Source organism: Stenella coeruleoalba (genome assembly GCF_951394435.1).
Source record: "Stenella coeruleoalba genome assembly, chromosome: 19".
NCBI classification, from domain to species: domain Eukaryota; kingdom Metazoa; phylum Chordata; class Mammalia; order Artiodactyla; family Delphinidae; genus Stenella; species Stenella coeruleoalba.
Genome location: NC_137165.1, coordinates 17,915,992 through 17,933,904, shown reverse-complemented (window position 1 = coordinate 17,933,904; position 17,913 = coordinate 17,915,992). Strand labels below are relative to the sequence as shown.

At 49.5% G+C, this 17,913-nt stretch overlaps 1 protein-coding gene across 6 annotated transcripts in view; it reads left to right on the top strand.

Moving 5' to 3' along the window:
* Window positions 1-1,442: 1,442 nt before the first annotated feature.
* The window catches only part of COPRS (coordinator of PRMT5 and differentiation stimulator), a 48,565-nt gene continuing 32,094 nt past the window's right edge, over window positions 1,443-17,913 (top strand). For 3 of the 6 annotated variants that reach the window (XR_013825085.1, XR_013825086.1, XR_013825087.1), the window contains exons 1-5: window positions 1,443-1,608; window positions 3,734-3,800; window positions 4,195-4,416; window positions 5,006-5,193; window positions 9,020-9,315. Coding sequence is in view for 2 of the 6 variants with exons in the window: in XM_079905090.1 (XP_079761216.1) it covers window positions 1,510-1,608; window positions 3,734-3,800; window positions 4,195-4,416; window positions 5,006-5,175 (558 nt within the window). In the remaining 4 variants the exon portion in view is untranslated. Of the gene's footprint in view, window positions 1,609-3,733; window positions 3,801-4,194; window positions 4,417-5,005; window positions 5,447-9,019; window positions 9,958-17,913 lie in introns of those variants that run through there. The other 3 variants (XR_013825088.1, XM_079905090.1, XM_079905089.1) reach the window with 3 other exon arrangements.

Genomic DNA, 17,913 nt, shown 5'->3' with positions numbered 1-17,913 from the left:
GACAGGAGGTGGAGCTCGGGTGGTAATGCGAGCGATGGGGAGCGGCTGTAAACACAGGTGAAGCTCCGCTCACTGGCCCGCTGCTCACCTCCTGCTGTGTGGCTCGGTTCCTAACAGGCCACGGACTGATAACTGGTCCGTGGCCCGGGGGTTGGGGACCTCTGCCTTAAAGCAAGGCTATGAAGGTGGGTCACCCTTGGGTCATCACGCCCTGTACCCGGTTCTAACCACTGCAGGTAATGAAAATGCATGTAGCCAGTTGACCCAGAGCTGCACTGTTAGGGTGGCTTCCAGCCACGTGTGGGAACTTAAATGTATTGAAATTAGATAATTCAGTTTCTTGTTTACAACCAGCTGCATGGTTACCATACTGAACATCACAGATAACAGAACTTTTATTTCCACCATCAAATAAGGTTCTGTTGGACACGACCTAGGTCCAGTTAGATTTGGGGAAACTAACTCATGGGTCAGAACAGAACACACATTGATTGGTCACATTCTCTTCCTTGTAGGAAAGTCTACACAGAGAAAAAAATGTATGAACTGTTAGGCTAAATTTTTTCAAATGTGTACGTATAAACACACTCTTTGAGGGAGATGAACGGATAGGCTAATGTCTCAGATTGTCATAAGGTGGCCTGGTGAGCAAGGACTCCCAGCTTCCAGCTTTTCTGCTATTTAAAGGTTACCATTATCACACCTTGAGCAGATTTGTTATTGGAGTTCAGACAGTGCAGGGAAGGGCAGGGAAAGCTGTCTTTAGAGTTTGGTTTATCCCCAGCCCGGGCACTGCCTAACCTCTGCTGGTATCGGCGCCCAGGTGAGACTGTACCGGCCCAGCACAGAATGTTTAGGGTTACTATGACCAATTGTCGTAGCCTATAGGGTGTCTGGAACGTTGGAAGAGTTTGTTTTGATCATCCAACCTGGTTACTAATGGGTTAACTTTAAGAACGGACATTAACTCAAGGTGGGGAATCCTGGGCTCCTGAGTTGTCTCATCCATTTGCGGGTGAGTTATAGTCTTAATTCCAGACCGAGTTCTAGAGAAACCTGTTTAAAGAGTGAAATGGGGTTAGAGCTACAGTTGCATGAAAAGTTTTGAGAGCTGAGTTTTATACACTATCAGGTAGACGCGGGTAATCAACTATTCTAACAGTTTATGAAGCGGAAGCATGCGCAGTGTGGTGGCGTAGGGATAACACTTGGCATTCCAGACCCAGCTAGTCGTCTAGCCCTGGGATCTGCATCGTCAGAAGCTACAAAAATCAGATTCCGGGACCGGTAGGTAGGGAGGGGGGCTTTCGCAGTCGGGCGCGCTCCGCCCCGCGCTCCGTCCCGCCCCTTGCCCCGGCCCCGGCTTCCTCGTGACCCCCGCGCCCCGCCCCCCGGTCGGGAGCACCCCCGGCTGATTGGCCCTCCGCGGCGTATCCTCCGGCTGGCAGCCAGGCCGGCGTGTCACGTGGCCGAGCGGCGTCCGGGGCGCGGAGCTGCGGGCCGTTGGGCATGGACTCTCAGATCGCCGGGGCCCCGGCGCTGGGGGCGGCGGAGCCGCCGCCGGGTCTGCCGGTGCTGAGCACGCGGGAGGCGCCCCCCCGCTTGGGGGTGAGCGCGGCGCGGGTCCTGGGCGCGGCTACCACCTGCGGCCCGGGGCGGGAAGTTGCGGGGCTCGCGGGGCGGGCTGGGCGGGGGCCGCGGGGAGCCGGGGAAGCGCCTCGGACCAGCCTTCTGCAGCCCCGACGTTTGGGAGCGCGCCCGAGCTGGAAACGGCCGGGCTGTGGGGCGCGGCACCCCGAGGACGTGGGTGGGCGCGCCGGGCCGGGAGGGCTGGCTGTCGGCCGCAGGGCGCCTGTGCGTCCTTGCTAAATGGGAGGTGATGCTGCTGACCCAGAGCTGGAGACGCTGGGGGGCCTGGGCTGGGGCCAGGTGAGGGCAGCGAGGAGAGTGACTTTCCCTGAAGGGTCCGTGTCCCTTGGTGGGGATGCTCAGCTAAGCCTGCGCACCAGATGATGTCTCATGCGCTCTCGCCTTTTCTCTTCACTGAAACCAAAAGGCCGCGTTTGACGCAGGGTTCCAGAAACGTGTTTTCATTTGCGCGCCAGACAGCTCCTGGCTTTTCAGAGACCGTTATTACAGTCATCTGCCCTTGTTTACAGTCAGCAATCCGTGTTAGAGGGTGAGCTCCTTGAGGATAGGAACCCTCTGTTTACTGCTGTAAACCCGGCGCCTAGCATAGTGCCTGGCACCGTAGACGCACATATTAATTTGATGGAGGAATGGAATGCTTGTCTAAGCATCAAAGATATCATATCTTAACCATAATATGAAAAATGTAGTGATAAGCTTATAAGGAAAATTACTTTGGGGTGCGGGTAGGATAAAACTAATTTTGTCAGAGCAGAGCAGGAAGGTTTGTGCACTTTCTCTCCAAGATGAGACGATGGTGGTCCTGGCAAAGGTGTGGAGATGAGGAAATGCGGGGCAAATGGCTGAGAGCTTGGGTCCCTGAGCTGGGAGAGAGAACTATGCTGCACAGGTTGATGGAGCGTGAGGTGGAGGTGTGGATGCCACGGCGAATTTTGTGCTCCAGCAGTGGAGGCCTGTTGAGTTTTTCATCAGAGGAGTCATTAAGCGTGTAAGGCTGTGCAAGATGGGTGAGTGGGAAGTCAGTTAGGGAGCTCTTGCGGTGGAAGAGATGAGAGGTCCCACTACTGGTCAGCAGGAGTGACCAGGAGTTGTCGCTGACTACAGGAGATGGAAGTGACTCATTAAATCCAGGTAGGACTAGATCATGAACTAATTGGGGCAGATGCCAAACGCAGTTTAGATGTAGGGGCAAAGAAGGTGGATTTCAATTCAACAGATGTTATATTCCTGCTGTGTTTTCATAAATATTATCTCATTATAAACCTCCTGCAAGGTCAGAACAGTCATCCCCAATTTCCAGAGAAGGAAACCCAGGTGTGGTGGCTGAAGTGATGTGTCCAGGGTACACACTAAATGAATGGGATTGAAATCAGGTCTTCTCATGCAGGCTGTGAACATTTCTCATCCCACTTAGAAAGAGGTCTTAACAGGTGATAGGATTTCAGAAACTTTTGAGTGATGGGAGCAGAGAAGCATATGGGTGGCTATGGGAGAAGATGATTTCCCTTCAACAACTAAAGCTCTGTTGTCCCCATGTGTCAGTCAAGAGACAGAGAATTTGATAAAGGAGCTGTTAACTAGACAAAAAGTTAAGTAACTGAAAAGCTAAAAACAGGGAGGTAGCCACTGCGGGGAAACAGCGGAACAAAGGGGTGAGTTTGGAATGACTGAAATGTACAAGCTCAGAGGAGAGGCTTTGCAGGGAGCTGAAATTCCAACCTCTGAGGAGGGGGCACTGTCCCGGCTAGTGCTAGAGTCTCCGAGCTTGGAGGAGGGGTCCTGAGGCCCGAGACTGAGACTGCTCAAGACTGGGCTCGAGAGGAGGCTGGCTCTGCACGTGCTGGCAAACCGTGCACTGGATTCAGTGGCCACTCTAGGAAGACAGGCGATCCTGCTGGCAGGGGTGATGCTGACAGGAAGAGGAAGCAGCAAGGCCCAGTCGAACAGGGCACAGCAGAAATGTGGGTGGCAGAGTCCCTGCCCCAGCCTCACAAAGGAGGGTATGGAAGGGTGGGTGTGGGGCTGAAATACTGGCCGTACCCGAGATGTCCAAGTCCTGGGTAATTGTTTCTTCTTCCCGCAGGCTGCCTTTGCCCCAGCTGGCCGCTCCGGTCAGGAGAGAGAGACCGAGAAGGCTGCGGATCGACTAGGCGAGTAGGCAGCAGAGCCTGGGGTGGGTGTTGGGAGAGACCAAGGAGGTCTGTATTGTGAAAGCTTGTCATCTCCCAGAGGCCCTTTGCCTCAGTGGCATTTAAACTACCTGAAAACATAAACTGTGCCTGCCTTCTCATGTGAATGAAAAGAGCTGGTAATTAATGGCCTTATTTAAGGCAAAACATCTTATTGAAAGTAAATGATCAACCCTACTTCTAAAACTGGAAACAGAACAACAGTTTTTAATAAGTGCTCCGGCGGCTGAGGAACTCTGCACACTTGTTACTGCTGCCCTCTTAGTAAGTCTGCCAAAAATCTCCCGGGTGCACGACTGGCCCTCTCTGGTCTGCCAGTTATTTTAAGACCTCCTTCCTTTTGTCGATTTCTTAGCCAGCGGAGCACAGAGCATCCCTCATGATAGTCCTGCCCACGGTGAGGGCAGCCATTGTGAAGAGGAAGGCTTTGCTGTGGATGACGAGGATTCCGATGGGGAACCGAACCCCTGGGAGCTGTCAGAAGGGGTGTCCGGCTGTCCACCCAGGGAACAGGCTGCTGATCTTTTTAACGAGGACTGGGACTTGGAGTTGAAAGAAGATCTAGGGAATCCATATGGTAGGTGTGGGGTTTTAGGGGTCCTAGGCCAGGCTTCTGAGACCCTCCTACACATGAACCCCGAAACAGTTTGGAAGAGGGACCCACATCCATGAGCTTAGCCTGATAGCTCTCATAGGTCTGAAATTTCTGTGACATCTCCCCTTTCATATGGGGGGGAAAAAGTGCCAGTTTTGCATTTTATTATATAATGTATTGGTCAGTTGTAACATTGAAACAGTGTTACCATCTCCAAATATCTTTGTGTGAATCGAGCGGCTGTAGACAGAAGTGCTCTGTTCACCAGTTGCTTCCTCTGCGCTGCTAGGAACCGGTGTCTGAGAAGCAGGACTGTGGGTGGCGTCAGAATGAAGGTGCTTGGGATTCTCCACGAAAGGAGGACTGTGTGTGTGTGTGTGTGTGTGTGTGTGTGTGTGTGTGTGTGTGTGTGTGTGTCTGTCTGTCTGTCTGTCTGTCTGTCTGTGTCTGTGTGCGTGTACGTGCATGTGTTTAAGCAAAGACAGTGCAAGTGTCTGTCCCGTAGACATTTTTGGCTCTCTCTTTTCACTCTCCCTCCTTCCTTTAATCTGTCTTTTAAAACTGCCTGCAGATGCTGACGACATCCAGGGCTGCCTTTCTCAAGAGGTCAGACCCTGGGTGTGCTGTGCCCCGCAAGGAGACATGATCTATGACCCCAGTTGGCACCATCCACCTCCACTGATACCCCATTATTCCAAGATGGTCTTTGAAACGGGACAGTTTGATGATGCCGAAGACTGAGGGCATAGCTTTTGCCTGGTGAGTGGGTGGGCCCTCCAGGTCAACGTCTCCTTTCTTTGAGGTGAGATGTCATATGTGAGGAAACATTCCCAGTGAATCCCGAGTCGGGCACACAGACTGGTGTTAAATAAGGCCCTCTGTCCCCCAGTTCTGTTGTTGTTGTTGTTTTTAATGAGCTCCTCCTTGGAATGTGTGAGTGTTTATGTCTGTGTCGGGAAGGAATGGTGTTCTTTATAAATAAAAGTAGAAAAAAAAAACCAGCCTGGTTTTGCCTACTTTTTTTCCCCCCTTTTTCATTAGAAACTTCTGAGCAAAGCCTCACTCCTTCATTTAAAGCCCCTCACTTACATTTTCAGGATTGATGTTGTCTGAGATGAAACTACTCTGTGAAAGAAAACGATACATTAGTTTTTGCCTCTTTAGATCCGGCCCTATTGACCAGAGATTGGAACCCAAGAGACACTGGTGACTTTGCGGCTGACTGCTATTCCTGGTGATGGAAAATTGACCATTTACTTAGTTAACAAGGACTTTCTGTAGGCTGGAAAATGAAATGGCAAATTAATTAAACCAGCAGTTGTACAGCCCTCAATTGGCATGAAAGGATTTTACACTCTACTTTCCTTTTAATCCTTACAATTACTTACGTGTCACTTAAATTTTTTTTTTAACCTCATTTGGGAGATGAGGAAAATAAGGCTCAAAATGTTTTGACCTCACCCAGATCACACAGCCAGGAAACAGCAGAAATGTGACCTGAACCCTCACATGACTCTGAAGTCTGTTCCCATGGTTGCCCGTGTGTGTGTGTGTGTGTGTGTGTGTGTGTGTGAGCCTGGACGTGGGACCTGGGGGCCACACCTCGGCGGGTCTGTGACACACCAGACCATGTCACCGTTGCCTCTTGGGCAGGTTGGGGATTGCTTCTTACCTCCCTGCCTCCGTATTGAAGCTGAATCAAGAAAAAGTTTCAGACCTGAAATCCACGGCAGTTGGATGAACAACTAACCGTTTAAGCTATTTTTCAGAGACCCCATAAAATGTGTGAATAAGGCAGCACCTTATGAGGGAGGGCAGTAGCTTTGGCCATGAGGAGCCCTCATGGCCAAGGTTGTCCTAGGGAGAAAAACATGGTCCCTTCCGCTGTCCTTGCTGGAGAGACAGTCGTAGACCACATCCCCACACCACTCTTGCTTTACTCCTCCCGGTGCCATGGCTGATTAGACCACGAGTGTGTCGGACGCGAAAAGGGGAACTTGAGAAATTGAGCTAAGAAACACTGAGGGCTTGAGGAGCGTGGCAGGGCTGCCAAATAGAAAGGTGGTGTTATGGACAGGCTACGTGGGCCCATGTGCAATTGTGAGGCAGCTGAAACCGAGTAAAAGAAGTCACGAGGTGGGGAGATGACACCTAGGTCAGAGGGAGGGACGGAAGAAAGAGTAAGGAAAGTACACGTGCATGAGTATCTGAGCAAAGAAAATTTACAAGCTGCCGCTGCTGGGATCCATGGAATGGTTGTGAATTTAGACTCTCCTGCTTTTCAAAAGTTACTCTTTGCAGTTCCTCCCGGTTCTTTGCAGCAATATTCTGTTAGAGTTAAAGACATCAGAATGGCTTTCACAGCCAAAAGTTGTGTGTGTCAGGAGAACAAGAAAAGTGGGGAGGGGCTAGTCAATTGTTCTGATTTAGGTAGCGTTCTGGTGCCCCTCCTAGGATGGATCAAACAGAGAAGGATGGAGATGGGTAACTCCCCAGGCTGTGAACACTGGTTCACAGCCTGGGGAGTTAAGTGGGGTGAAGTGCAAGTAAGAAAAAGAAAGTAGAGATGTGGAAAAATACTAATGATATAATAAGTGAAAATATAGACTATAAAACCACTCTGATAATATTGGAAACATGAAAAAATGGCATATGTAAGTGATAAGGATTAATATGGACAAATGGAAAGAATTTGATGAGACGGTGGAGGTGTTGGCAGTTTGCTTGTATATTTTTGTTATTTTAATATAGATTTTGCAATGAGGTATTTAAAGACAAGCTGTTATCCTAAAACAGAGTTGCCTCCTCTGCCTAGTCTTCCCCATTCTCTCTGACAAATACCCAACACTTGCCTCCCTTTGCTGCAATCACCGGCTTACGGGTCCACCTCCCTCCTTAGGGTGAGTGCTCCTTGAAGGCGGGACCACATCTTACTCCTCAGCACCCCTGTTTCGTTGGAGCCCAGCATGAAAACATTCAGTAAATACTGGCACAAAGTCAGTCTTCTTCAGCCATGATGCAGTATTTGCCCAGGCTGTGTTTAGGGTTGACTGACAACATCCCAAGCTGGTGATGAAAGAACAAGGTAGGGACTTCCCTGGAGGTCCAGGGGTTATGACTCCATGCTTCCATTGCAGGGGGCACAGTTTTGATCCCTGGTTGGGGAACTAAGATCCCGCGTGCCGCACGGCATGGCCAAAAATTAAAATAATTACCTCAGAAGGAGCCCATTCATTGCTGGCTAGTGCTACTTGTTGGAAGAGTCTCTCTTGTATGGAGTTGGAGTCTACCCATTTGGTGGTCGTGGTCTGCTCTGTGGTCCTGACACTCTTTCCAGTGTAGGAAATGAGCACTCTTATCCTCTCTCTGGCTTTTCCTTTTCTAGGCCGTTGTAAACATGTGTCTGGAATCAGGGGGCGGGGGGAGGGGGAAGGAGGGGGAAGGGGAAGGGAGAGGGGACTGTTTGGGGGATTTTTGAGGTTTTGGCAGGCGTTGCAGCGTTGAGAGAGGTTGAACTTGTTCAGCGAGGGCTTGTGGAATAGAAGAGGGCCAAGGACAGCGCCCTGGGGAGAGTTAGCGATTTACAGGGTAAACGGAAGAATCGGATCCCAAGGGCAGGCTGTGGCAGAGGAGGAGGAAAACCAGGTGAGTGTAGGCACCACTCAAGCCAAATCTAAGGAGAAGAGAGTTTTAAGGAAGAGGGAGTGGCCATCTCTTCTAGAGAGACGCAAAGTAAGATGCAGGCTGAAAAGGTATTTTGGGATGTGGGAATCAGAAAGTGCTCAGAGAATGTATTGACCTGGGGCAGGTGCAGGGATGTGGACAGGGCATTGCAGGCTAACACATGTTGGGGGATGCACCTGAGCCTTTGGTGCTAGTGTTTCTCTTGGCTGGGGGGCAGTGGTGACTTCCGGCCAGCTTCTCTCAGAATGCACAAGCCAGGCTGGAAGAGGCAGCCATGGGACAGAAAAGGAGGGACCAGGGAAAGGGACAGAAGTGGGCAGAGGCTGCTGGAGAAATAGAGGCACAAAGGGACTGTTCGGAGCGACAGAAGAGAAACTCTTATTCTGGCGTTTCTTTCAGACAATATCATTTACCAGGAAAGAAACCACAGCCGACCACTTTAAAAATCTTGGGTGATGGAAAAGAGAGGAAAAACGTGTTTACCGTGTGGCTGGATGACATTTCAGATATACCCTCATTTCTCTCCTGCCCTCTCTCCATGCAAGCAGGCTCATTGCCTTAGTGGAGGCATGTGACAGAGTCGAAAACAGCCAAGAAATGTTTTTAGTTTTGGTTTTACAAAAAGGGATTTTTAAATTAAAAAAAAATTTTTTTTGGTAAGGAGGCAAGGGAGTTTGGGGCCAACAGACTATGAATCTTGTAGACATTTGGGAAGAAAGAATTTTCCCCAGGCCAAAAAAAAAAAAAAAAAAAAAAAATCCCTGGGCTATGAGAAGGAAGATGGAGAGAAGAGAGAGAGAGATCTGGAGACGCTAAGAGCAGATGGAATGATGAGCTCTGCTTCTTGGTGTGTCACTGGGGAGTTAGGTCCCCAGAGACTGATAGATGTTGGTTCTTCTAGGCGGTCAGGACCATCTGGCAAAAGGTGCCCAGGCCTTGATCATGCAGAGAACCTGATGGACCCAGAGGGGCCGTGGGACAAGGAGGACCCGTGAAGATGGATATTGGATGACGTCATGCACTGCTTGAGGAAGTGAGAACCCCAGAAGGCCCAGATGGAAGCTCGGGGTCGGAAATTGGGATGGTCAGAGAGACAACAGTTTTGCTTCTTGAACCCCCAAGATGCAGGAGATGCAGAGTTAACAGAAGCCTAGATGAGAACGACTTACTGCTGGGGGCAGGGGACCAGGCCATCAGGTAGGTAGAGAATGGCGTATTGAAAGTATCATCATGGGTTGATTCATATCAGAGTGCTGATAATTTTTTCTTCGTTTTTATTTTCTATCTGGATGAAAAACTTGCCATTTTTGTACTGTGGCAGAACAAACAGAATTGTGCCATTCACAATTTGTATAAGTGGTTTTGTGTATTATTATTTTTTTAAGTTACAAATGCATTGGAAATTTCCTGGGTACTCTTTTTTTTAAAATTTTATTTATTTTTATTTTTGGCTGCGTTGGGTCTTTGTTGCTGCGCACGGGCTTTAGCTGCGGCGAGCGGGGGCTACTCTTCGTTGTGGTGCACAGGCTTCTCATTGCGGTGGCTTCTCGTTGTGGAGCACGGGCTCTAGGCGCGTGGACTTCAGTAGTTGTGGCACGTGGGCTCAGTAGCTGTGGCACATGGGCTTACTTGCTCCCCGGCATGTGGGACCTTCCCGGACCAAGGCTCGAACCCGTGTCCCCAGCATTGGCAGGTGGATTCTTAACACCTGCGCCACCAGGGAAGTCCCAGTTTTGTGTATTTTTGATGGCTCTGGCGTGTTTCTGTCTGTTATAGCTTTCTTCCCTTTGGGAAGGTCTGGGGGAATGTACCCTTTCACCCCACCCCTAAATTAGTTTGGTGCTGTTTATAGTGGGGACAGTTTGGTCATCCTGAGACCCCAGGGCGGGGATGGTAGATGGTGCTTCCCCTAGCTTTCTCTCAGATGCCTGGATGGCAGGGTGGGTTGACTGTGAAGGCTGCAGGGACCATTCTCTTTATATAAAGAAGCAGCTGGCTGGACTCTGCAAGGCTCCAGTGCCCTGAGGAAATCTGAGACTGTCTTCCAGGGAGACGGAAGCACACTCACTGGCTAAGTAAATATCTTGGCGCTGCACTGCCCTTGGTTTTCCGGAGTTTGCATTCTTGGGCCCAGCTTTTCACAGGATGGTTGGAATATGGAGAAAGAGGAAAAAACACAAAAAACACAAAAAACAACTCAATACTCTGGCTGCAGCCCATCTGGATTCTGCGTCCCAGTTCTCCCAGAGCAGATTCCCCACCCAAATAGCAGAACACTGGATCTGGAGCATTCTGTGTGAGCGTGCACACGTGTGTGTGTGAGTGTGGCAGGCCCAGGAGAAGTCGGAGGGTGTAACAGGAGGGCAAGCAGCACGGCTGGCTCCCACTTTGTTGACTTAGCGAGTCTGGCTGCAAAGCCAAGGCCTTTGGAAAGAACGGCCTCCCAGCTTCCGGCAGTTTCTGTTGTGCTGGTTCCAGGACTGAGCTAGATCCTGCAGGTGCTGATGGGCAGGAGGAGAGTTCAGCTGGGCTCCAGGGCACCAAGGTTTGGAGAGTTCCACCAGGATTTGTGCTTGCTGCGGGCCTGGGGAATAAAACACAGCCACAGGGCTTCCCTGGTGGCACAGTGGATGAGGGTCCGCCTGCCGATGCAGGGGATGCGGGTTCGTGCCCCGGTCCGGGAGGATCCCACATGCTGCGGAGTGGCTGGGCCCGTGAGCCATGGCCGCTTAGCCTGTGCATCCGGAGCCTGTGCTCCGCAGTGGGAGAGGCCACAGCAGTGAGAGGCCCACGTACCGCAAAAAAAAAACCACACCAAAACAAAAAAAACAAACAGCCACAGTTTCAGAAGGAGATATTTCTCTCCAACTTACAGGATTCTCTGGTCCTCCCCTTTGAGTCAGAGAGAGAAATTTCCCCAGGAGGCATGCTCCCATTTTCTGACCATTGCAAGGTACAGTTTGGCTTTCCTTTTTTTCTTTTTCTTCCCCCCCACCCCGTTTTCTGGTGAGGTGATTTTGATTTCAAAAGCCATTTCCTCTGACAGCTTCTCATTAGCTGTTGAACAAATGTGGCAGATATAAGTCAGAGCCATGTGTTTGGCAACTCAAGGCAGGCGCCTGAATTTCTCCTGGCTGCCGCCTGTAGCGTTATTCCATTCGTCCAGCAGGTGGCAGTAAAGACCCATCGCCGCTCTGTCTCCTGCGTGACCCACGGGGAGGGAAGAGTGAGGGGCCCTGGAGGAGATGCTGAGCTTGCTCAGGGTTACCTTCCTGTCATTGGGCTTCCTACTGGTTGGCAAGCTCACCTGTGAATTCATGGCAGGATTTACTCCTGATTTTATAGATGGGTTTTCTCAGAAAGTTACTGTGAAATTTAGGGTAAGAGTCCTCATTATCCCCCTCTCCCCTCCCCCAGCACCTACCCCAGAGTCTGGCATATAGTAAGTGCTTAATGTACACTTGCTGTGTAGATTTGATCTTTAGTCGTCAGTTTATTTCTGAACACCTGCTATATACTACGTACTCAGGATGGACCTGGTTCCTGCTTTCAGGGAGCTCAGAGTCTAGGGGGAAGTTGATGACACATAAATGGACCCTTACGTTAGCACAGGAGAGCTACAAAAGCCCAGGGTATGGTGGGAACCCAGAAGAAGGGACCCCTCAAAGCAGACAGCCTAGAAGCTGAGTCCTGGAGGACTTGGCCAGGAAGTGGGATGGGGGATCACCCAGGCAGAGGGAGCTGTGTGTGCAAAGGCCCCCGGGTGTGAGAGGTCTTGTGTGTTTGGGGACATGGTGAGGGATGGTCAGGTAAGCAAGAGTCCTTGGAAGCTATGCCAAGGGGCTTTCAGGGTTCTTAGCAGGAACGTGTCCTGGGCAGATTTTCACTTTCGGAAGAACTTTCCAGTTCCTGGCGGAGACCGGTGGGAGGAGGCTGAGACTCAAGCCAGGGAGGTCAGTCTGGGGGCTGTAATCTGGTAAGAGAGGATGGGGACCTAAACTAGGGTGACAGCTATGGAGATGGAGGGGAACGAACAGATTGGGACTCTTTATAGAAGTGGGGACAGATTGGCTGTAAGGGTAGAGCAAGAGACAGGAAAGAGTCTGGGAGGAGCTTGAGGTCTGTCCTGGCTTGGGCAACCAGGTGGATGAAACAGCCTCTTACGAATGAATGATCTTTAGATTCATCTTTAGATTCAAGACCTTTCACAGCCAGTATTGTAAGAGGAATGTGCTCCCTGTTCCGGACGTTCAGCTTTGCTCTCAGGGTTTGGAGGACTCCCCAGGGCTGTGTAGCCCTCCACCTTGCACTTCACCTGTGAAGCTCACACGTCCAGGGCACCCTCTGTCTTTCCTATGCTCGGATAGCAGATGCTCAGGAGATGAAACCTTCTTGCCCATGGTGTGTGGGGTGGACACTCTGACTGCCTCCCTGACACCCGTTGCCCTCCTCTTGATGATCACCCCTTTCTCGTGTCTCTCATGGACCTTGGGGAAAGCTAACCCCACCCCCGGGTGTGGGGGTGGGGCATGGGGGTCAGGTCGAAGTTGACCTGTATATCTCATCTTCTGTATGAGTCTCCTAGGCCTGCTTAACAAATAACCAGGACTCGGTGGCTTAAGACCACAGAAACTTATCTTCTCGCAGGTCTGGAGTCCAGAAGTTCAAAATCAGGTTATCGGCAGGGCTGTGCCCCCCCCCAGAGGCTCTAGGGGAGATTCTGTTCCTTAACCCCGTCAGCTTCCGGTGGCTGCCGGAGTCCTTGGCTTGTAGCTGCTCAGCCCAGGCGCTGCCTCGCCTTCACAAGCCTCTCCTATTCTCCTCTGTCTCTTGTAAGGATACTTGTCATCGGATGTAGGGCCTACCTGGGTTATCCAGGATGATCTCATCACAAGATCCTTAACTTAATTGCATCTACAAACACCATTTTTCCAAATAAGGTCACATTCACAGGTCCAGGGATCAGGAGAGAGACATATCTTTTGGGGGGCTGCCATTCAACCCTCTACAGCCTCTGTGGTTGGCAAGACAATGAAATTGGGACCATGATGACATCATTGAGCCCCTATGGGCCAACCCCGGAAGCCTGCCTGCTCCAGGACTTGCAGTTATGTCATTCAATAAATCCTCCTTATTGCTTTGACGTGACTTTCCCCCGTCTCCTGCTGCTGAATGCCTCCTGACGGATATATGTGCCCATTGGAGTCCTGCATGCAGGCAGTTGGGTGTGGGGAGGGATCACAGCGATTGGAATTCTCCTCTGCTGGGCTCTATTGTTGACACTCTGTGTGACCTTGGGCAGACCACAGGCTCCCTGACCATCGGTTTGAATGCATAAATGGGGCCCTTGTCCCTGCGAAAGGCTCTTCAAAATGGAAGCCACTGTGGTTTCTGTTGTTATGGCCTCTGCATTCCAAGAAAGACGTAATAGAACTGGAAAGGGGCCAAACAATGGAGTGATGAAGGGCTTTTTACCATCAGGGCAAGCTCCACAGTGAGAATTCTCCAGCCGGGAAAGATGGAGGCTGAGGAGGGGACAGAACTAAAGTCCTTTGTATGATAAGGCATGTCCACAAGGCGGAACACACTTGTTCCTCAAATCCCAGAGTCCTTAGAAGTCTGGGGGGGTACTCCTGAAACTCTGAGGAGTTGTTTCAGGGCAAATGGTAGGAAGCGCTCTTTTCAACGGTGGGAAGGTGAACTGGAGGCATGTGGGCAGCGCGGTGTCCTGCCCGCGGTATCAGGGAGACCTGGGTTCCACTCCTGGCCCCAGTGGTGTGATGGGGAGCAATCCTCCTTTCTCCCTGAGTCTCAGAGTGCTCGCTGGTAAATTGAGGGGCAATAAACCTGGCAATAAGCCAGGAGTGAACTTCTACAGACTCACCACTGCTCTCCCCAACCCCCAGCGTCGACACCCCTGAGATCAGCTTCCTGCTTGTTACCAGTTTCTATCATGGGCTCACTGCAGAACCCCCGTGCATGCATGAGATCTTCTCTCCTCTCCCTAACTCCGAACCACGTAAGCAATTCTCTCCTACCTTTCCTACATCATCAATTTCGCCCTCCTTACCACTCTCATTTCTCCCATCTGAAAACAACCCTCCCGCAATCCCACTTCTTTCTCTAGCTCCTGCCCACTTTCTCAGCCCTACTCTGCAGCAAAACACCTTGCAAGAATTGTCTGTACTTGTCTCTTTTGCTCAATGAATCTTTACAAAATGAACACACTCATGTAACTACCATCTAGGTTTTCGAAAAAAAAGGAGTATTGTCAGTACCTCAGAAGCCCTGTCCTCCTCCCCATCACTTACCCCTCTCTGCACCCCAAAATAACAACTATCCCGATTTATAACACCAGAGATGAGTTTTATCTTTTTTTTTTTTTTTTTTTGCGGTACGGGGGCCTCTCACTGTTGTGGCCTCTCCCGTTGCAGAGCACATGCTCCTGACGCGCAGGCTCAGCGGCCATGGCTCACGGGCCCAGCCGCTCCGTGGCATGTGGGATCTTCCCGGACCGGGGCACGAACCCGTGTCCCCTGCATCGGCAGGCGGACTCTGAACCACTGCGCCACCAGGGAAGCCCGAGTTTTATCTTTCTTATCTTATTGCAGTAAAATACTTAAATTTATCATCTTAAACATTTCAAAGCATACAATTCAGTGGCATTTAGTACACTCACAGTGTTGTGCAACCATCCCCAGGACCTAGTTTCAGAACATTTTCATCACTTCAAAAGGAAACCCCACACCTATTAGCAGTCATTCCCCATCCCCCCTTCTCCTCAGCCCCTGGCAACCACGAATCTGCTTTATGTCTCTATGGACCTGCCAATTCTGGACATTTCATATAAATGGAATCACACAATATATGGCCTTTTGTGTCTGGTGTCTCTCACTTAGCAAAATGTTTTCAAGGTTCATCCGTGTTGTAGCATGTGTCAGTACTTCATTCCTTCTTTACGGCTGAATAACATTCCATTGTATTTCTACAACACATTTCTGTATCCATTCATCAGTTGATGGACATTTGGGTTGTTTCCACCTTTTGGTGATCATGAATAGTGCTGCTATGAACATTCGTGTACAGATTTTTGTTTGAACACCAATTTTCTCTGTTTTCAAACTTTAAAATTGGCCACATGATTCATATTCTTTTTTAAAAAATTAATTAATTATTTTAAATTGAAGTATAGTTTACTTACAATGTTTCAGGTGTATAGCAAAGTGATCCAGTTATATGGATGTATTCTTTTTCAGATTCTTTTCCATTATAGGTTATTACAGGATACTGAATATAGTTCCCTGTGCTATACAGTAGGTCCTTGTTGTTCATCTATTTTATATTGTAGTGTGTATCTGTTAATCCCAAACTCCTACTTTGTCCCTTCCCCCGCTTTTCCTCTTTGGTAACCATTTGTTTGTTTTCTATGCCTGTGAATCTATTTCTGTTTTATAAATAAGTTCATTTGTATCATTTTTTTTAGATTCCACATATAAATGATATCATATGATATTTGTCTTTCTCTATCTGCCTTACTTCACTTAGCTGCAAATGGCATTATTTCATTCTCTTTTTATGGCTGAGTAGTATTCCGTTGTACATGTATACCCCATTTTCTTCTTTTTTTTTTTTTTTGCTGTACGCGGGCCTTTCACTGCTGTGGCCTCTCCCGTTGCGGAGCACAGGCTCCGGACGCGCAGGCTCAGCGGCCATGGCTCACGGGCCCAGCCGCTCCGCGGCATGTGGGATCTTCCCGGACCGGGGCACGAACCCGTGTCCCCTGCATCGGCAGGCAGACTCTCAACCACTGCGCCACCAGGGAAGCCCCCACATTTTCTTTATCCATTCGTCTGTCGATGGGCATTTAGGTTGCTTCCACGTCTTGGCTATTGTAAATAGTGCTGCTATGAATATTGGGACGCATGTATCTTTTCAAATTAGAGTTTTCGTTTTTTCCAGATATATGCCCAGGAGTGGGTTTGCTGGGTCAGATTCATCTTCTTTTTCTGTCTGACTTTGTACTTTGTGGAGATTATATTCTCTAATGAGAGATTCATCCACATTCTCTCCGGTTTCCTGCTTTCCCTTCCCTTCTGTTCTTTACTTCCGGCTTCAATTACTGCATAGCAGTAGCTCGCTCATTCGCATTGCTCGATAAAATGTCATTATGTGAATATATCACTTTTATCTAATCTGTTGTTGATGGGTCATGTCCAGTTCTGGGTTGTTGCAAAGAATGCTGTTATGAACGTTCTCGTTCATGTCTTTTGGTGAACACATGTAGAGATTTGCTATCGGACATATACCTGGGAATGGAATCACCGGGTCATAGATGCTGCCAAAGGGTTTTCCAAGGTTGTTGCAATTTTCACTCCCCCACAAGCGTGTGAAAGTTTTACTTGCTCCACAGCTTCACTAACACGTGACATTTCCACCCAATGTTTAATAGGTATCTCAAACCCAGTAAGTCCCAAACTTAACTCTTACGTTCTCCTATAAACCTGTTCCCTCTTTAGTCGATGGCAACTTTGTCCTTCCAGTTGCTCAGGCCAGAAACCTTGGAGTCACCACGATCTTCCCTTTTTTGATACCTTACATCCAACACATCCAAAATATGACCTCATCCTTTATCCTGCTGCCATCCTTGCTGGAGCCATCATTTCTCACCTAGATTCCTGGAATGTCTTCCTGTGTGGTGTTCCAGCTTCCATTCCACGTATGAGCACAGCAACTGCCAGGGTGATCTCTTTAAAAAAAATTGTGGTAAAATATACATACCATAAAAGTTACCATTTTAACGTGTATGGTTCAGTGGCGTTAAGTACGTTCACGTTGTGGTGCTGCCATCACCACAGGGTGATCCCTGTAGTGCATGAGGTTGACCATTTTCATCCTCTGCTGAAACTCCTTCAATGGACCCATACTCTGGAGGAAGAGTCCAAGGTCTTATAACAGCATGCCAGCCAGGCCTTGGCCCACCTGGTCTCCTGTTATTCCTGTGATTTCATCTCCTTCTACTTCTCCTTGGCTCTCTCTACCCCAGCCCCTTGGGCCTTCTCGTGTTCCTGGAACAAGCCTGGCATGACTCTGCCTTAGGGCCTTTGAGTTGGCGATCACCTCTGCCTGCCCGGAATGCTCTGTCCCAGAGAGTCTACGGCTGACTCTCTTGCCTCCCTCACCGCCCCACCCCCGCCACCCCCCAGGATCTTGCTCAATCAGCTTGAGGATTTTTGCCCACTATCTCTGAATTTACATATAAGAGCTGGGACTTCCCTGGCGGTCCAGTGGTTAAGACTCTGCGCTTCCAGTGCAGGGGGCACGGGTTCAATCCCTGGTCGGGGAACTAAGATCCCACGTGCTGTGCAGTGCAGCCGAAAAAAAAAGGAGTTATTTAAAAAAAAAAAAAAAAAAAAATATATATATATATATATATATATATATAAATATATAAAAGAGCTGGCTTTGTGGTTAAAGAATTCTCACGGTAAAGGTGTTTTTTTTTTGTTTGTTTTCCTTCCCACCTGCTTCCAATGTTTAACATGGGCAATTTTCCTTGCTCCTCTGGGGGGAAAAGGAGTTTATTTCTCGCCCACTCTTGTACTGAAGATGGGGCCCAGCCTTATGGGAAGCTCTCCATTTAATTCTTCACCTTGACCGGGCCGGGGTTTGTCTCCTTGTTCCACGCACTCTATAAGGCCTTGAAAACCAGTGCTCAAGATCACGTGGGTTTGACACAGGTCCTCAGGGAGAAAGCCAGCTTCTACATTCTCTCCGGTTTCCTGCTTTCCCTTCCTC